We start from the raw sequence: 20,598 nt of genomic DNA, 5'->3' as shown, positions 1-20,598 counted from the left end.
AGTAAATCACTTGATTTTATATTACTTGTTCTTTTTTTTTCGAGACAGAGCCTCAAGCTATTGCCCTGGGTAGAGTGCTGTGGCATCACAGCTCACAGCAACCTCACACTCTTGGGCTCAAGAGATTCTCCTGCCTCCACCTCCCAAGTAGCTGGGACTACAGGCATCCACCACAACACCCGGCTGTTTTTGGTTGCAAACATCATTGTTGTTTGGCGGCCCGGGCTGGATTCAAACCCACCAGCTCAGGTGTATGTGGCTGGCGCCTTAGCCACAGCCACCAAGCCATTACTTCTTCTTGATGCATATTTATTGCTTCATGATTAACTCAAGCACATTTAATTTTCCCTAGGACTTAGGTCAAACATATCAGTCTGTGATTTCTAAAATCTGTGTCAGTTTTTATTTGTTTCAAACATTAGAGCATTTGTGCACTCCAGGCATATTGCATGTTTTCTGTTTCTCAAAAAATTTGGGCAAGTTTGTGGGAAAGGTTAGAAAATTGTACTTGAGCCTCAGTAGATTGATGTCTCTTTAATAGTTTGAAATACTTGAAATCATGGAAATTTCTCTTGTCATTTGTTTGTGGTAGTATCTTCTTTAAGAAATACTTAGATCATGAAGAAACTAGTTTTGAATTGTAAGAGTGTATATTAATGAGGTTTTACTGTACAAAATAAAGGGAAAAAAATTAGCCTCTATTAAAAGTTGCTGCCATTTAAATGTTTTTCACCTGGTAAATGAACCTGATTTTTATTTTTGAACACTTTTTTTTTTTTTTTAATTTTTTTTTTATTTATTTATTTCTTTTGCAGTTTTTTTTTTTTTTGGCTGGGGCTGGGTTTGAACCCACCACCTCCAGCATATGGGACTGGCGCCCCACTCCTCTGAGCCACAGGAGCCACCCTATTTTTGAACACTTTTTAACTTCTCATATTTGTTCACGTGGTTCATACCACAGAATGTTGGGAGCTGACTTGGCTTCATATCAGCTGTCTGTTTCTCGCTCTCTGTATCCGTGAGTGCCACAGGGGAGGGCACATCATAGTGTGGTGTCTCTCTTATCTGGTAAGTCAGACTGGTCTGTCATGATGCTCCCAACTTCTGCATTGCTCATGACTGAGGCTCTCCATACTCAGCTCTCTTCACACACACACCCTTCCACAGTCTCAGAGCTTTCAGAAGTGAGAGATACCTCGCCCTCCACAGAGAGGAGCACCTGATCAGTAAAAGAATTAGAAGATAAAATCGAGTCACATAAGTATATTTTCTGGGACTTCTATATTTGTTTTATTTCTCTAAATTGTATTTAATCTCATATTAATTTTTGTCCTTTACTGATATAGATTTTGTGCCATTTATTAAAGTCGCATGCATGTATCAAAATAGTGAAAAACTGAGGAAAATGGTGCCATTTTTCTTTGTTTAAATGTGAGGATTACTGATTTCTGTTGGTCTTTGGTTTTCAGTGTCCTGTTTGTTGCTTTCAGGTAAGATCCCTGATGCAGCTTTTATTCAGGCAGCCCGTAGAAAACGAGAATTGGCCAGGGCCCAAGAGGACTATATTTCTTTGAATGTAAAACATCCCTTCACCATCTCTGGTGTGAAGAGAAACAGTGATGAAGATCCTGAGAGTGAGCCTGATGACCATGAGAGGAGAATGCCATTTACCCCAAAGCCTCAAACACTTAAACAACGAATGGCTGAAGAAACAAGTATGTGTCTAATTTATTTACCAATATATGAAGATTAAGGCATTTTTCACTAGAATATATAGTATAACAAAACATCATAAAAATATAATGTGCAATATATAGTATGATAAAACACCATGAAAATTCATCGGTAAAGACTGTTGATTTTGGTTTTTATGTAGTATCAATTTGGTCTGTGGTATTATGACCTTTAAAAAATGTGAATCAAAATGTTATTTTCAAAGGATATGTGTAATATCCTTTGTGTATATGTGTACTATGCCTGACCCCCACTTGATATAGGATATGTGTAATATGCCTGACCCCCACTTGATCATTTGTGATGTGTTAAAAAATATTGTGCAGTATCTTATTTTTGAAACATGAAAACTATCTTTGTCATCTTTATAAAGAATTTTAACATGGAAGCATCTATGTAGATTTTAGGGGTCATATATTAAAATCTGCTATAATAAAAATGTTCCTCTAGCAACAATCCTAGTCTCAAAGGACTGTCTATACATTTCTCATTTATAGCATATGCATTTTACCAAAATGTTTGTTACTTGAAATAATATTTTTTAGAATGACACTTTGCCTCTTTATAACTCAGGAATTATTTTTATGTTTTTGGATTCTTGGGTGGAAATTGAGAGATCTTTGATAAAGATCTTTATTTAGAGAACCAAACATTTCTTCTTTCTCAGTTTTTTATGTGTGTGGTCCTATAGTATACTTTGGTGGTAAGAGTACAATTTGCAGAGTCAGATCTCTGGATTCAAGTTCCAGCTTCAACATAGTGCTTAAGTTTTCTCACCTCCTGGTATATGAGTTCCCTCATTTGTGAAATGAGGGCAATAGCAGTACCTTCTTCTCAGAATTATTGTGAAGAATAAACAACATGTAAAGTGGTGGTAAGCCTGCATAACATAACCTCCCCCCCAAAAAAATACTGCCTGCTATATACAGTGGGAATGGAAAAACATTAAATGTTTATATGTGAACTTTTTTTCATAGCATACAGAAATGAAACAAGTGAAGAAAGTCAGGAAGATGAAAATCACAATATTTGGGAACATCAACAGATGAAGAAAGCAGTTAAAATCATAGAGGTAATAATTTTTATACCAGATGTGTATGTGTTAGATTTCCTGTGGCTGCTGTAACAAATTACGGTACCACAAACTTGGTGAAGGCCAGAAACCTGAAATCAAAGTGTTGATGGGGATTTGCTTACTCTGAAGGCCTTAAGGTGAATTTTTCCTTGCTTTTTCCACCTTCTGGCTGCTCTAGGTATTTCTTGGCTTGTGACTGCATAACTCCTATCTCTACCTATCTCCTCCCCTCCCTAGAATATTACAGTGGCACAAATGTTTTGTTTACATAAATTGTTTTGTATCATTTGAGTCAAATTATAAAGTGTTCCTATTACCCAGTGTACATTTAGATGTGAATTTACTAATCCCCTTGCCCACCTATTTGAGTTTGATGAGTGTTATTTCCATTTGTGCACATAAGTGTTAGTTCCAATTTAATAGTAAATGAGGTGTTTGTTTTTTCTCTCTTTTCTTTTCTTTTGAGACAAAGTCTCACTTTGTCACCCTCAGTAGAGTGCTGTGGCATCACAGCTCATAGCAACCTCAAACTCTTGGGCTCAAGTGATTTTCTTGCCTCAACCTCCCAAGTAGCTGGGACTACAGGCACCTGCCATAAAGCCCAGCTATTTTTGCCTTGTTTTTTCATTCTTGTAATTCTTCACTTAGAAGAATGGTCTCAGTTCCATTCATACTGTTAAAAAAAGGTCGTTCACCTATTTTTTTTTAACAACCGCGGAGTACTCCATGGTATACATATACCATATATTTTGTTAATCCACTCATATATATTTTTTTTTCTCTTTTGAGACAGAGTCTCACTATGTCACCCTCAGTAGAGTGCTGTGGCATCACAGCTCACAGCACTTGGGCTTAAGCAATTCTTTTGCCCCAGCCTCCCAAGTAGCTAGGACTACAGGCGCCCACCCCGTTTTTTTGTTGTAGTTGATTAGCTGACCCCGTCTGGGTTCAAACCCGCCACCCTCGGTGTATGTGGCTGGCGCCATAACCACTGTGCTATGAGCACCAAGCCAATCCACTCATGTATTGATGGGCACTGCGTTGTTTCCATATCTATGCAGTTGTGAATTGTGCTGCTATAAACATTTGAGTGCAGGTGCCCTTTTTTATGAAGTATCTTATTCTCCTTTTGGTAAATACCCAGTAGTGGGATTGTAGGATCAAATGGTAAGTCTACTTTTATTTCTTTGAGTAATGTCCTTGTTACTTTTCGTAGAGGTTACTTTGCAGTCCTACCAAAAGTATGTAAGTATTCCTGTCTCTCCACATACATGCCAGCATTTGTTGTTTGGGACTTTTTGATAAAGCCATTCTCAACTAGAATTAAATGATAATCTCTTTGTGGTTTTGATTTGCAATTCCCTAATGATACAGATGTTGAGCATTTTTTCATGTGTTTGTTTGCCATTAGTTTATGTTTTTTTGAAAAGATTCTGTTCATGTCTTTTGCCCGCTTTTTAAGGGGGTTGTTTTTTTTTTTGCTGATTTGCTTGAGTTCTTTGTATATTCTGGTTATTAGCAGATTATCAGATGTATAGCATGCAAATAATTTCTCCTGTAGATTGTCTAGTCACTCTAATGATTGTTTCTGTGGCTGTGCAGAAGCTTTTTAATTTGATCAATTCCCAATTTTTATTTTTGTTGTTGCTGTGATTACTTTTAGGATCTTCATGAATTTTTTGCCTAGGTCAGTGTTTAGTTTTCTAACTTCTTCCAGAATTCTTACAGTTTCTTGCTGGATAGCCACATGTAGGAGTCTACCCTTGTCTTTGCAGTCTTTGTTCTCTGTTTCTCTATTGTGTGTGTTTCTCATAAAGACCCTTGTCATTGGATTTCGGGCCCACTCAGGTAATCCAAGATGATCTCATTTTAAGATCCTTCTCTTAATTGCAACCACAAAGACTCTTTCTCCAAATAAGGTCATATTCACATAGTCAAGGGGTTAAGTCATGGGTATATTTTTTGGTAGGCCACCATTCAACCCACTACACCATGAATATAATGTTCTTTTTCCACTAGTATGAATATCTTCCGCTTGACAGCACCATTTTTATAATTTTTACTTTTATAATAACTGACAGTTTTATATTATATAGAACAGATATTTAAAAGCAAAATTTAAGCAAATAGTGAGGTTTAAAACAAAACAAACAAAAAATATACTGTTCCAAGGATATGGGTTCTGGGCCTGCTGCTAGACTGTAAGCTTCATGAGATCAAGAATTATTAACCGTCAGTGGCTCCCAAAGCTCAGTGGGTAGGGCGCATACACCGAAGCTGGCAGGTTCGAGCCTGGCCTGGGCCAGCTAGAACAACAATGACAACTGCAACAAAAAAAATGGCCAGGTGTTGTGGCAGGTGCCTGTAGTCCCAGCTATTTAGGAGGCTGAGGCATGAACTGTCACTAGAAGTGACACCACGGCACTACCCCAGGGCGACAGCTTGAGACTCTATCTAAAAAAAAAAAAAAAATTATTAACTATTTTTCGAGTGTTATATCCAACAGTTTCTAATGTTAGGAATACTCAATAAATATTTTTACAGCTTTGAAAAACTCATTAAATTTCTCTGTGTTCTTATCAATAAACTGGGAATGATGATAATGTTACATACCTGAATACATGGATGTAAGGCTTAAAATTATACTGATATAAGTCAATGTGCTTATAAACTATACAATACTATTGAAATAGCAGGTTTTATATTTGAATCTTTTTAATAAGAGTGCTCTGAGAAGCTTGGGCACACTTGCTCATGTCAATAGTCCCAGTGATTTGGGAGGCTGAGGCAGGAAGATCTCTTGAGGTCAGGAGTTCAAAACCAGCCTGGGCAACATAGTGAGACTCCATCTCTACAGAAAACCTTAAAACTACCTAAGCATTGTGGTACACACCTATAGGCCTAGCTACTTAGGAGTCTAAGGCAGAAAGGACTACTTCACCCAGGAGTTAAAGGTTGCAGTGAGCTGTGGTCAAGCCACTGTATTTCAGATAGTACAACATAGTGAGACCCTGTCTCCTCAAAAAAAAAAAGAATCCTCTGAGATTATTTGTTTTCTTAAGTAAGCAAGTATTATAAGGTTTTCGTGTTAATAAAACTAAAAAACTAAGTAAAGATAAGCTTGTAGTTGTAATTTTGGAATCTTGATAAAAATGATTTAGAAGACCATTTTTAGAACTGCAGCAGGCTTAGGTTTTCTCTCTTTTTTACTAAAAGTAAAAACAGCATTTAAAAAATACTTTAGAAAAGTAAATCTAAAGATTTAATAAGATTTAAACCTTAGTAGCCATTTGGAAAAAATAATACAGATAAATTGAAGAAAATTTTTTTTATTATTTATTTATTATTATTATTTTTTTTTTTTTTTGGCCCGGGCTGGGCTAGAACCCGACACCTCTGGCAAATTTCTTACTGATGAGATATGTGCAGATGTTGGGCACTGCATGACTTTTTTGCAGTTTTGGCCGGGGCTGGGTTTGAACTCACCACCTCCGGCATATGGGGCCAGTGCCCTACTCCTTGAGCCACAGGCACTGCCCACTGCATGACTTCTTAAACCTTGGAATCAGATTGGATACTGCCACTCTCATTGCAAACAATTTTTAATTCTGATTTCTTTGCTTGGCATGTTATAAATATCTTTTCCTGTTTATGCATAGTTATGATATTAACTTTAATAGCTGCATAATATTCATTGGAGTCAGTGAATCATAATTTTCTTAACCATTCTTTTTTTTTTTTTTTTTTTTTTTTTTGTAGAGACAGAGTCTCACTTTATGGCCCTCTGTAGAGTGCCGTGGCCTCACACAGCTCACAGCAACCTCCAACTCCTGGGCTTAAGCAATTCTCTTGCCTCAGCCTCCCGAGCACCTGGGACTACAGGTGCCCGCCACAACGCCCAGCTATTTTTTGGTTGCAGTTTGGCCGGTGCCGGGTTTGAACCCGCCACCCTGGGTATATGGGGCCGGCGCCTTACTGACTGAGCCACAGGCGCCGCCCTCTTAACCATTCTTAATTCCAAACATTTTGGGTTATTTGTGTAAGAATGAGTGAATATTTAATTATTTTTTTTCTCCTTCCTTTCTTTTTTCAGGTGTATGTTTTCAGACTGTCCTCTTGTAGTAATTGCTAAGAGTGGTATTTCTAATCAAAGAAGATAAACTTTTTTAATAGCACTTAGTACATTTCTCTATTGGCATGAAAGGAAGCATAGCTCAATCTGTAATGACCAATATTATAGGGAATGTTTCACTAGTCTTGCCAACTTTAGGTTCAAGTTTAGGTGGCAAAAACAGACTCCCACACTTAAGTGATTTGTGTTTTTTATTTCTAACATGAATGTTTTTACTGGTTGCTTTATTGAAGATTTACCATATACCATGGTATTAATTTCCTGTAGCTACTATAACAAATTACCACAAACTTAGTGACTTAAAATGATAGAATCTTTTTAACTCCCAGAGACCAGAAGTCCAAAAACAAAAAAGTGTTATTAGAGCTATACTCCACCCAGAAACTCTAGAAGAGAATCTATCTGTTCCTTGACTTGTCTAGCTTCTGGGGTTGTTGGCATGCCTTGACTCGTGGACATGTTTCTCTCCGTTCCATCTTCACATCAGCCTTAGCTGGCTAATCAAGGATAAAGTCTTCCTATTTAAATCTTTAATTTAACTTAAATACATCTTTTGCCAGATACCGTAATATTTATATGAACATGAACATGTCTTTTACGGGGTCATCAGTAGCCTATTAGAGGCACTTGTAATGATGTGTAATATTTGTTGGAAGAGGTTACAAAGCTGAACACAGTGAAATTCTACAAGTTTTATGATGGAACTTTGTGGTGTGTCCCAAGATAGAACAAAGGAACAAATGGGTGGTCAGTACAGTAAGAAGAAGGATAAATGGGGAGGTTTGGAAAAGCCAGTACAGAAGTAGTGATATTGAATGGAATTTGAGACTGAAAATATCAGAAGTGTTTGGGGATTTGTAAATAATATTGGAGCTGGATGGGAGGCTTTGTAAAATTTGAAATGAGAAATGTTGATGCTTCTTGGAAAATATAAAACAGATAATTAAGCCAGTGAGTTGGTTAAAGATCTTGTCCACTTCTTCATATGTCCATGTGTAAACTACAGGTTCTTTAGGATCTTTTGAACATTCCAAGGCGTGTTTGGAATTGATGAGCTGTAATTAGTCAGCGGACACTAATGTGAAATATAACATGTTACAAGATGTACTAGTTAGGAGTGCATTTCTCTGCAAGTAACAGAAAACCCAAATAGCAGTGGCTTAAAGAAAGGTAAAGCCTTCAGAAGCCCTCCAGTAGACTTTCATTTACTCTTAACTAAATAGGATGAAGTTGGAGTTAAATAGCTATTTCTATCATGGAAACAGGTGTCAGATTAGCCAGACAGCTGTATCTACCACATGGGAATATTCAGCAAAGACTGTTGTCTTTCTGAGAGTTCATTAGATGTAAATAAAATTAGCTTTAAAAACCTCATGGACTAAACTGTTTTAAAAAATTTGATTTTTAACATTTGCCTCTTACATGTGAATTTGAAATTTGTAAATGTTAAAACTGAAGATTTTTAAAGCATTTCATTGTGACTATGAAAAATTACAAAGACATAGAATTTTTGAGCCACAAGAGATGGGATCATCCAGTCTCCTTCTATACTCTGAACATTTGTAAGGTAAAGGAAATGTTTTTTGTAAAATCAACTTTCTTATTATTTTTAGGAAAGAGACATAGATATTTCTGACAGCAGTAGATCTCGAAGAGTGAAGAAGTTTGATACTTCCATTTCATTCCCACCAGTAAATTTAGAAATTATTAAGAAGCAATTAAATACCAGGTGAGTAATATTAATTTTGAAATATACATGTGTCCTAGGTATTTAATAGTGGAAAATTACTATATTCTCTTAAATTAACGATGTTAATTTGATGGTTAAATGTTAACATTAAACCAATTTATAGGGAAAAAATAGCATTTCCTGTGTTACCATACTAATACAACTGATTTTATTTTTGTATATGGTTGTCCTCTCCTATCTACACACTCTCACCTTCTGTGATTTTTATTACTCATGGTCAAACTATAGTCCAAACATATTAAAGGGAACATTCTAGAACTAATTCATCTGTTTTACATTGCATATTGTTCTGAGTGATGTAGTAAAATCTCAAGATGTCACTTTCTATACACCAAGGGTGGGCATCACCCCTTTGTCCAGCATCTCCATGCTCTAGGCTACCCACCTGTTAGTCACTTAGTAAGCTTTCTTGGTTGTCAGATCGACTTTTATAGTATTGCAGTGCTTGTGTTTTTTGCACAATTCTTTTATAGATTGACTTTTATAGTATTGCACAATTCTTATTTTGCAAAAAATAAGTACCTTAATAAGCACCTTATTTTTTGCAAGAGTACTATGCTTAACTTATAAATTGAACTTTATCATAGATATGTATGTATAGGAATAAACAGTGTATATAGAGTTGAGTACTATTCAGAGATTCAGGCATTCACTAGGAGTCTTGGAACATTTCCCTGTGGATGATGGAGAGATACTGTATGTCTTTTTAGTATTTATAACAGATGTATATTACATGGTTAAAGTCAGTAAATATGACTTAATGTAAGAATAAGCATTTTTCTACATTATAAAAACTATCATGTTTATCCATATGATTGTTATATTATAATTTACTTAAGTATTTCTCTATTGTATGTTTTGATTTCTAAATTTTCTCTGTTATGCATAATGCTACAGATAATGAACATCTTTGGATTTGTATGTGTTGGTTTTTTTTCCCTTAAAGTAAATTTCTAGAGAAAGTTAACCTTGTCAGAGATCTTGGTACAGATTACCATTCTAAAGCACAGCTATCTTTTATTCTACCACTATTAATACTTGTCTCTTAACATTAGCATGTGATATTTTTGCTAAAACTAAAGCAAACCCCATCATAAGTTGTTTAGTTTTAAATGTTTTTATCTTATAATTGTACTATTCAGGATCTATTTTCTATCTTTAGATGTATGAAAAAACAAATATGATAGTAGAAGTTTATTCATCCTTATAACAGTTTGATATACACACAAGGAAAGAGTTTGATTCTTCTGCTAAAACAGGTGTTTTTTTTTTTTGGTGGGGGGACAGAGTCTTACTATGTCACCCTGGATAGAGTGACATCACAGCTCACAGCAACCTCAAACTCTTAGACTTAAGCAGTTCTCTTGCCTCAGCCTCCCAAGTAGCTGGAACCACAGGCACCCACCATAATATTTTTTTGTTGTTGCAGTTGTCATTGTTTTAGCTGGCCTATGCTGCGTTCAAACCCACCAGCCTTGGTCTAAGTGGCCAGTGCCCTACCCACTGAACTATGGGTGCTGCCATAAAGCAGGTATTTTTAAAGAACATTTTCATTGCTTTAGGGATGTGTTTTTTTGCTACCTTAGAATAGGTTCAAATTTTTTTTTCCTCTTCATCTTTTCTGTGAATCAGCTTTAAAGTAGTTTTATTTCTTAATTACATTGTAACTATAATATATTAATCATTTAAATAGCAATCTGATATAGAAAGGACATTTTGTAACATTTTATAGTGAGAGTTAACTATTTCAAAATCTTTAGAGGTACCAGTTTGTAGATATTAAATTATCTCTGTATTCTACAGGGTTAGCAGCTCACCCTCTGGGCATCTACCAGCTCACCCTCTGGTAAACAAAATTTTGGTAAATAAAGTATTTTTGGTGGCTTTTTGTTTTTTTTTTTTTTCGAGACAATCTCACTTTGTCACCCTCAGAAGAGTGCTGTGACATCATAGCTCACAGCAACCTCAAACTCTTGGGCTCAAGTGATCCTCTTGCCACAGCCTCCTGAGTAGCTGGCACTACAGTCGGCCACCACAGTGCCTGGCTGCTTTTAGAGACAGGATCTCGCTCTTGCTCAGGTTGGTCTCAAACTCCTGAGCTAAGCAATCCACCCACCTTGCCTCCCAGAGTGTTGAGATTACAGGCGTGAGCCACTGTGCCAGGCCTTGGTAAAAATAAAGTTTTAATGGACCCCAGGCATTCTTGTATGTTTATGTGCTGTCTATGGCTGTCTTCATGCTGCACTGCAGCATAGAACTGAGTAGTTCCAACAGCAGCTATCTAGTCCTCAGAGTCTAAAATATTTACTGTCCAGCCTTTTACCAAAAAAAAAAGTTTTACCAACTTCTGTGGTTTCCATAGTGATGTTGAATGGTGAGATTACTTTAACAGATTCAAAATTATTTCTGTAATGACTTTATTATCATTTACTGATACTCTGATAATGCTTTCCTTAGTTAGAAGAAGACAGCTAGAATTACAGCTATTGCATCTAGAAGTGCATGTAACCCAGAGCCTATAAGGTGGGTTTTATGAGATTTTATTTAAGAGAATTAACTTGTATGAAAGATAGAACAGAAAAAAGGCACCAAATCACTGACTTAGGTTAATAAATTATCTTATTTGGGCAACTGTTAACTTTATTTGATTTTTTGGTTAAATGGTTTTTGTTTTTTATTTTAAAAAGAAAATACACTCTTATGGTTTAAAAAAAAATCAGGTAGTACAAAGTTTATACAAAGAAAAGGAAGTTACCTTCCCTTAAGGAAATCATTGCTACCGGTTTTCTAAATTTACTTCCGGAAGTGGTTTGTCTACACTTGCAAATACATATTTATGTATTGCTCTATTTTTACACACAAAAAAGAAGTACACTGTGTACCCTATTTTGTACCTAGCTTTTTCCACATAATACATTCTTCTAACTTTACTGCTATGGCCGATAATATTCCACTCAACTTAAACATTTTAATAATGCCTGCTATACCTTATTATCTTGATTTTTTTTTTTTTTTTTTTTTAGACAGAGTCTCACTGTGTCGCCCACACTAGAGTGCTGTGCATCACAGCTCACGGCAACCTCAAACTCTTGGGCTTAAGCATTTCTCTTGCCTCAGCCTCCCAAGTAGCTGGGACCATAGGTGCCCACCGCAGCGGCCAGCTATATTTTTTTTTGTAGTTGTCATTGTTTTCTTACCAGGCCTGGGCCAGGTTCCAACCCGCCAACCTCAGTATATGTGGCCGGCACCCTAACTACTGAGCTACCATCACTGAGCCGATCTTGATTTATTTTTTAACTCTCTCTGTAGACTTTGAAAGACAAATGAAGGAAAATTTGGAGAGAGGATACTTAACCCTAAACAAGTGCTAAACAGTTTGAATTATATAGCAAGTTACCAGGAAGAGTTGAATTAGAAATGAAGTCTGATTCTAGTTCACATACTATGAATGTTAATTCGTATGTAATTCTCTCGTTGTAAAGCGTTCATTCAGAGTCAGATACTAGACACCTTCCAGGAGTTTTTAAAGAAACAATGGGAGTTTCTTTTTTTTTTTTTATTAAATCATAGCTGTGTACATTGATATGATCATGGGGCATCATTCACTAGCTTCACAGACCATTTACCAAGTTTCACATATACCCTTGTAAGATGCACTGCTGGTGTAATCCCCCCAATCCCCTTCCCTCTACCCACCTCCCCCCTCCCTCCCCTCCCTTTCCCCCTTCCCCCTATTCTTAGGTTGTAACTGGGTTATAGCTTTCATGTAAAAACCCTAAATTAGTCTCATAGTAGGGCTGAGTACATTGGGTACTTTCTCTTCCATTCTTGAGATACTTTACTAAGAAAAATATGTTCCAGCTCCATCCATGTAAACATGAAAGAGGTAAAGTCTCCATCTTTCTTTAAGGCTGCATAGTATTCCATGGTGTACATATACCACAATTTATTAATCCATTCGTGGATCGATGGGCACCTGGGCTTCTTCCATGACTTAGCAATTATGAATTGGGCTGCAATAAACATTCTGGTACAAATATCTTTGTTATGACGTGATTTTTGGTCTTCTGGGTATATGCCCCGTAGAGGAATTACGGGATTGAATGGCAGATCTATTTTTAGATCTCTAAGTGTTCTCCATATCTCTTTCCAAAAGGAATGTATTAATTTGCATTCCCACCAGCAGTGCAAAAGTGTTCCCTTTTCTCCACATCCGCGCCAACATCTCTGGTCTTGGGATTTTGTGATATAGGCTAGTCTCACTGGAGTTAGATGGTATCTCAAAGTAGTTTTGATTTGCATTTCTCTGATGATTAAAGATGATGAGCATTTTTTCATATGTCTGAAGGCCGCACGCCTGTCTTCTTCAGAGAAGTTTCTCTTCAAATCCCTTGCCCAGCCTGCGATGGGATCCCTTGTTCTATTCTTGCTAATGCGTTTGAGTTCTCTGTGGATTCTGGTTATTAAACCTTTGTCGGAGACATAACCTGCAAATATCTTCTCCCATTCTGAGGGCTGTTTGCTTGGTTTACTTACTATGTTCTTGGCTGTGCAGAAGCTTTTTAGTGTGATCAAGTCCCAGTAGTGTATTTTTGAAGCTGCTTCAATTGCCCCGGGGGGTCCTCCTCATAAAATACTCGCCCATCCTGATTTCTTCAAGGGTTTACCCTGCACTCTCCTCTAGTATTTTTATAGTTTGATGTCTTAAGTTTAAATCTTTGATCCAGTGAGAGTCTATCTTAGTTAATGGTGAAAGGTGTGGGTCCACTTTCAGTCTTTTACAGGTTGCCAGCCAGTTCACCCAGCACCATTTGTTAAATAGGGAATCTTTTCCCCACTGAATGTTTTTAATTGGCTTGCCAAAGATTAAATAACGGTAAGTAGCTGGATTCATCTCTTGATTCTCTATTCTGTTCCAGACATCTACCTCTCGTTTTTGTGCCAATACCATGCTGTTTTGATCACTATTGATTTGTAGTATAGTCTGAGATCTGGTAGCGTAATTCCTCCTGCTTTGTTTTTATTTCTGAGTAATGTCTTGGCTATTCGAGGTGTTTTCTGATTCCATATAAAACGAAGTATTGTTTTTTCAAGATCTTTAAAGTATGACAGTGGAGCTTTAATAGGGATTGCATTGAAATTATATATTGCTTTGGGTAGTATAGACATTTTAACTATGTTGATTCTTCCCAGCCATGAGCATGGTATGTTTTTCCATTTGTTAATATTTTCAGCTATTTCTTTTCTTAGAGTTTCATAGTTCTCTTTATAGAGATCTTTCACATCCTTTGTTAGATAAATTCCCAAATATTTCATCTTCTTTGGCACTACTGTGAATGGGATAGAGTCCTTAACTATTTTTTCAACTTGACTGTTGTTGGTATATATAAAGGCTACCGATTTATGAATGTTGATTTTGTAACCTGAGACGCTGCTGTATTCCTTGATCATTCTAAGAGTTTTGTAGTAGAGTCCCTAGTGTTTTCCAGATATACTATCATATCATCCGCGAAGAGTGAAAGTTTGATCTCTTCTGACCCTATATGGATACCCTTGATCGCCTTTTCTTCCCTAATTGCAGTGGCTAAAACTTCCATTACAATGTTAAAAAGCAATGGAGACAATGGGCAGCCTTTTCTGGTTCCTGATCTGAGTGGAAATGATTCCAATTTAACTCCATTCAATATGATATTGGCTGTGGGTTTGCTGTAGATGGCCTCTATCAGTTTAAGAAATGTCCCTTCTATACCGATTTTCTTAAGTGTTCTGATCATGAAGTGATGCTGGATATTATCAAAAGCTTTTTCTGCATCGATTGAGAGAATCATATGGTCTTTGCTTTTTAATTTGTTTATGTGCTGGATTACATTTATAGATTTACGTATCTTGAACCAGCCTTGAGATCCTGGGATAAAACCGACTTGGTCATGATGTATAATTTGTTTGATGTGTTGCTGGATTCTGTTTGTTAGGATCTTGTTGAATATTTTTGCATCTATATTCATTAGTGATATTGGTCTATAATTTTCTTTGCTTGCTGCGTCTTTCCCTGGTTTGGGGATCAGGGTGATGTTTGCTTCATAGAACGTGTTGGGTAGTCTTCCTTCTTTTTCTACCTTTTGGAACAGGTTAAGTAATATAGGTACTAATTCCTCTTTAAAGGTTTGGTAGAATTCAGACGTGAAACCATCTGGTCCCGGGCTTTTCTTTTTAGGGAGGTTTTGTATGGTTGATTCTATTTCCGAACTTGATATGGGCCTGTTCAACATTTCCACTTGATTCTGGCTAAGTCTTGGAAGGTGACGTGCTTCTAAGTATTGGTCAGTTTCCTTCAGATTTTCATATTTCTGAGAATAAAGTTTCTTGTAATATTCATTAAGGATTTTTTGGATTTCTGAGGAGTCTGTTCTTATTTCGTCTTTGTTGTTTCTGATTGATGAGATTAGAGATTTTACTCTTTTTTTCCTGATTAGGTTGGCCAAAGGTTTATCTATTTTATTGACCTTTTCGAAAAACCAGCTTTTTGATTTATTGATCTGTTGTATTATCCTTTTGTTTTCAATTTCATTTAATTCTGCTCTAATTTTGGTTATTTCTTTTCTTCTACTGGGTTTGGGGTTGGAATATTCTTCCTTTTCCAGTTGCTTGAGATGTCCCATTAAGTTGTTAACTTCCTCTCTTTCCGTTCTCTTGAGGAAGGCTTGCAGTGCTATAAATTTCCCTCTTAGAACTGCCTTTGCAGTGTCCCAGAGGTTCTGATAGTTCGTGTCTTCATTGTTGTTTTGTTCCAAAAAATTGGCAATTTCTTTCTTAATCTCATCTCTGACCCAGCTATCATTCAGCATGAGGTTATTTAACTTCCATGTTTTTGTATGAGTATGCAGATTTCTGTTGTTACTCAGCTCAAGTTTTATTCCATGGTGGTCCGAGAAGATGCATGGAATAATTTCTATTCCTTTAAATTTACTGAGGTTAGACTTGTGACCTAAGATGAGATCGATTTTGGAGTAAGTTCCATGGGCTTATGAGAAGTATGTGTATTCAGTTTATTTGGGATGAAATGTTCTGTAGATGTCTGCTAAATCCAAATGTTGGATGGTTAGGTTTAAATCTAAGATTTCTTTGCTCAGCTTCTTGTTGGAGGATCGATCCAACACTGCCAAAGGAGTGTTGAAATCTCCGACGATTATGGAGCTGCAGGAAATCAAGTTGCTCATGTCTGTTAGAGTTTCTCTTATAAATTGAGGTGCATTCTGGTTGGGTGCATAGATATTAATAATTGAGATCTCATCATAGTTAGTATTACCCTTAACAAATATGAAGTGACCGTTCTTGTCCTTCCTTACTTTTGTTGGTTTAAAGCCTATTGTATCTGCAAATAAAATTGCAACACCTGCTTTTTTCTGATTACCATTTGCCTGAAATATGGACGACCATCCTTTCACCCTGAGTCTGTATTTGTCTTTTAGGTTAAGATGTGACTCTTGTATGCAACAGATATCTGGCCTGAGTTTTTATATCCAGTTTTTATATCCAGTTTTATATCCAGTTTTTATATAAACTGTCCTTTAGAGGACAGTTTAAGCCATTCACATTAATGGAGAATATTGATACGTCTGGTGAAGTTTTGGATATCGAGTTTTTCAAAAGTCCAGTGGCCATTTTTAATCCTTTCGCCAGTGTGGAAATTGGAGTTTGATCCGAAGTTTCTGAGTGAGTTTACTTTTGTGGTATAGGATTGGGTTGGTCCTTATGGAGGATAGGTCTGAGAATATCCTGAAGAGCTGGTTTGGTTATGGCAAATTTCTTCAACATATGAATGTCATTAAAGTATTTAATTTCTCCATCATAAATGAAACTCAGTTTAGCTGGATACAAGATCCAGGGTTGAAAGTTATTTTGCTTTAGGAGATTAAAAGTCGGTGACCACCCTCTTCTGGCTTGAAAAGTTTCAGCAGAGAGATCTGCAGTCATTCTAATATTCTTGCCTTTGAAGGTAATGGTTTTCTTTCTCCTGGCAGCTTTGAGGATTTTCTCCTTCATATTAACTTTAGTGAAGTTAATTATGATATGCCTTGGGGATGTCTTATTGGGGTTGAGTCGTGCTGGGGTTCTGAAGCTGTCCGCTATCTGAATTTCAGAATCTCTAGGCATGTGTGGAAAATTCTCTTTCATAATTTCATGCAGAAGGGCCTCTGTGCCCAGCGAGGCCACTTCATCTGTTTCTGGAACTCTTATGATTCGGATATTTGCCTTCTTCGAATTATCCCAGAGCTCTCTGAGTGAGTGATCCATTTTTGCTCTCCATTTCTCTTCCTCTTTGAGAGTTTGGGAGCATTCAAAGGCTTTATCTTCGATGTCAGAAATCCTTTCTTCTGCTTGCTCCATTCTGTTACTGAGGGATTCTACTGTATTTTTCATATCTTTGAGGGCTGCAAATTCTTGCTTCAGTGTGTCTAAGTCTTTGGTGATTTTGTCTTTAAATTCGTTAAATTCTTGAGACAACTTTTGAATTTCTCCTCGAATTCCTAATTCCACTTTGTTAATCTTGTCTGCAATCCAAATTCTGAATTCGATTTCTGACATCTCAGCCAGTTGTTTATGAATGGGATCTTCAATTGCATCTGCCATATCTTTCCTTGGGGGGGTTGATCTCTTCTGGTTGTTCATGTTACCAGAGTTTTTCCGCTGATTCCGTCCCATGGTTGTTTTACTCCCTCTGATTTTTTCCCCTGGGGCTTTGTCAAGGGTCCATACAGTGTTGTGGCCTGAGAAACTGGGGCCCTGTCTGGTATGGTGGGGCTAAATGGTTCTGCCTTGTTTTCAGCTGGTTTCTGTTCCACCCTAGTGAAACAGATACTCTGGATTGAAGTCTCAGCTGTGGAGAAATATCAGCAAAAAAGTCACCCCACCCCCGACCGGCAAACAATTGGAAAAGAAAAATCAAACCTTCCTACCACCGTGCACCTAGGGCACCACCTGATTTGTCCTCAGGTGATTGGTTCAGTTCAAAAATGTCCAAATCAGTTGTCTCAGTCTGCACCTGTCTCGGGTGAGAGAGTTTAAGAGGTCTCTGGGAACTGGATCACAGGGGTCTGGTGACTACTCTAGTATGGCTTGCTCCAGTGCTGTGAGGAGTTAGGAGAAGCCACCCAGCCTGTAAATCAGTCTGGGAAGGTTGCTGCCTCCTTCCCCACCTTGCACCACTTCACACCCAGTCACTGATAGCCCTGCAGTTGGCTGACCCAGTTGCCTGTAGTGAATCGGTACTCCAGGAGTTTGTACCTGCGTGAATCACAAGGAAGTCTGCCAGGCCGCTGCGCTCTGCCTCTCTCCAGCAGGAGGAGGTGAGGCCTGACAACCTCGGGCGCTAGATGAAGGTTGAGGGGTTTTCACTCAGGTCCAGTCTCACCCCTGATTTATGTTACTGACAGAACAGAACAGAACAGAACAACTCTGCGTTTCCCCTGCAGAAGAGAAGCTGAATTGAGTTCCAAATCAGCTTGTCTTTGCTCTTGTATTGTCTATAGGCTGACGATCCGCTGAGGGCCAGGTGGATCTTAGGTTTAGTAAAGCCGGACCTCTGGGTCAGCCGTACCCTGGGAGTTTCCCTGGTTTGCAAGTTAGAGTTGCCTCAGGCAAATCCTATACTCAGAGTCTCTGGTTGCCCAGGGAGACAGGGGTTGTGGCTTCAGAATATTATGTATTGAGCCACACTGCCAGCAAAAGAGGGCTGCTGCCTTATGGCTCAGGCAACCCGTTGCTCCGATGTAGCTCCCCTCTGGCCAATCGTCCTCTCTCCGCTCAGTACCCCAGAGTCTGCACCGACAGGCTGCAGCCCAGGACTGTCTACACCCCTCGAGCAATCGCCCAAGAGTCTGGACCCCTGGGGGACAGGCCTCCAGACCTTGGAGCGAGAGCAGAGTGGAGCGCAGGGAGCGCTGGAAGCCTGGGGTTGCGGGCAGAGAACACACACAGCTTTACACAGTTTTATGCCTGGCCGTGTTATCACCAAAAGACAGCTGTCGCACTGTGCCTCAGGGAACTGCCACTCTGGTGCAGTCCCCTCTCCGCCAACCGACCGGGTCTGGAGCGAAGGAGAGCGCTGGGAGCTCAAAATTCCAGGTAGAGACCATATACAGTTTATACAGTTTTATGCCTGGCAGGAGGACGCCGTGGCACCCCAGTAGGGGAGGTAGGTCCAGTTTTTAGAGTGTCTCTCCGTGGAGTGTAGTGGGAGGACCTTTGAACTCTGCCCAGTTGTTTGTGGGGCACTCTGAGCCGTTCTCATGGGGGAGGGGACTCCCGTCCGCTTGGTGATGAATTTTGTACCTTTTGTTTGTATCCTTGTGGTCGCAGCTTGCCTCAGCGGGGTTGACGTGCGTTCTGCAACCTTCTCTCTTAGTGCAGCTCAAATCCACCAGGTTACTTGCTGAATTTTTGTCCTTTAAGTCTCCTTCTGAACGGAAGCCTCTGTGGAAAGCTGGCTTCAGTCAGCCATCTTGTCTCCTCCCCCGGGAGTTTCTTATTCTTCTTTTGGCATGTTTTTATGAAGGGTAATTGAATTTTAAAAGATAAGCATTCATTAAACTGTATTTCACAGTTTTTTCATATATTATAGCGTCAGTTGATACATGTGATATTCACAAGAGCTGACAGAAAGTGGCTGTCTAACTTTAACAGAGAATATATGGGGAAACGCAACAGAGCAGCAGCAAAGTGCCTCCAGGAACATCAAATTCTAATGACAAAACAAAAGCCATTATGAATCACAAAATAAATAAATTGTACCAAACCATAACATGCTCAGATGGTTTTAATACCAGCTCATTCACAAATCTGGATTCCAAGAACGAACACACATTGGTTGAGCAGTAACTCCACATGGACTCCTGTATTTCATGTAAAAGGTCGTTGATTATTCTTGCAGTTCACCTAGTTTATAAATTCTGTTCAATTCTGACCTAAAACCACACTTTTTAACTTCTACTCTTCAAATGGCTCCAGCCCCTAAAAACCTACTTTTCCCCTTTGACTTCTTTTATTGTGATATTTTCCTTTGCTTACCATGTCTAATAATAAGTTTATGTGATTGTCAGTGTTCTTGGTGGTCTTTGAAAACACTGCTGTTAGACTACTTAAGGTGAAAAAAGTTTGAAAAATAAAGCAATTTTTTTTTTTAATTTAGACTAACATTACTACAAGAAACTCATCGCTCACACCAGAGGGAATATGAAAAATATATAGAAGATATCAGAAGCTCAAAGAATACGATCCAGCACCTAGAGGGTTCATCAGATCAAGCTCTAAATTATAAATTCTATAAAAGCATGAAAATTTATGTGGAAAATTTAATTGACTTTCTTAATGAAAAGGTACATATAAATACATAATTTTTTTAGAGAACCCCTTTTACCATGCAATTAAGAAAAGTCTAAATCTCAGAATTAAATACTTTTCTCTAGTATTTTTTTAAACATCTTTAACATACTATAATATTAAGCATTCCCTTAATTTAGACTTGTTGTAGTTATGTTGGTGTTTAAGTAACACTGTATAAAAGTTTATATTAATATTTAATTTTTTGTTAAATTCTCATCCATTGAAGAAAAATTACTAGAAAAAATAAGTCAAAGAAAATGAATTATTCAGTCTAAATATTTTTAAGACTTATAAAACATATTGCCAGACTTTCTTCTGGAAGGATTGTACCAGCTTTATTAGTTTACCAGGGAAAAAATGGGTTTTGTTTTTATATTGTGTATTTTGATCTCGAGTGAATCCTTTGTTTTATTAGCTGTATGTAGTTTTCCTTTTTGTGATTTGTCTCCTTTGGCCTGCCAGCTTTTTGGTTCTTAGTGGGGATTTTTGTTTTTCTCTTAGTTTTCTCAGTATGGAGAACAATTT

General features: G+C 37.8%; 1 protein-coding gene across 4 annotated transcripts in view; it reads left to right on the top strand.

Annotated features, from left to right (window-relative positions):
• GCFC2 (GC-rich sequence DNA-binding factor 2) overlaps nt 1–20,598 on the top strand; it is a 50,427-nt gene that overhangs the window by 7,798 nt on the left and 22,031 nt on the right. For all 4 annotated transcript variants that reach the window (XR_008379488.1, XR_008379487.1, XM_053587712.1 and 1 more), the window contains exons 3-6: nt 1,491–1,715; nt 2,712–2,806; nt 8,555–8,670; nt 19,880–20,066. Coding sequence is in view for 2 of the 4 variants with exons in the window: in XM_053587712.1 (XP_053443687.1) it covers nt 1,491–1,715; nt 2,712–2,806; nt 8,555–8,670; nt 19,880–20,066 (623 nt within the window). In the remaining 2 variants the exon portion in view is untranslated. The remainder of the gene's footprint in view (nt 1–1,490; nt 1,716–2,711; nt 2,807–8,554; nt 8,671–19,879; nt 20,067–20,598) is intronic.

This window comes from Nycticebus coucang, chromosome 4 (genome assembly GCF_027406575.1).
Source record: "Nycticebus coucang isolate mNycCou1 chromosome 4, mNycCou1.pri, whole genome shotgun sequence".
Taxonomy (NCBI): domain Eukaryota; kingdom Metazoa; phylum Chordata; class Mammalia; order Primates; family Lorisidae; genus Nycticebus; species Nycticebus coucang.
Note: the sequence above shows the minus strand (reverse complement) of the source record. Positions and strands in the feature narration are given on the sequence as shown.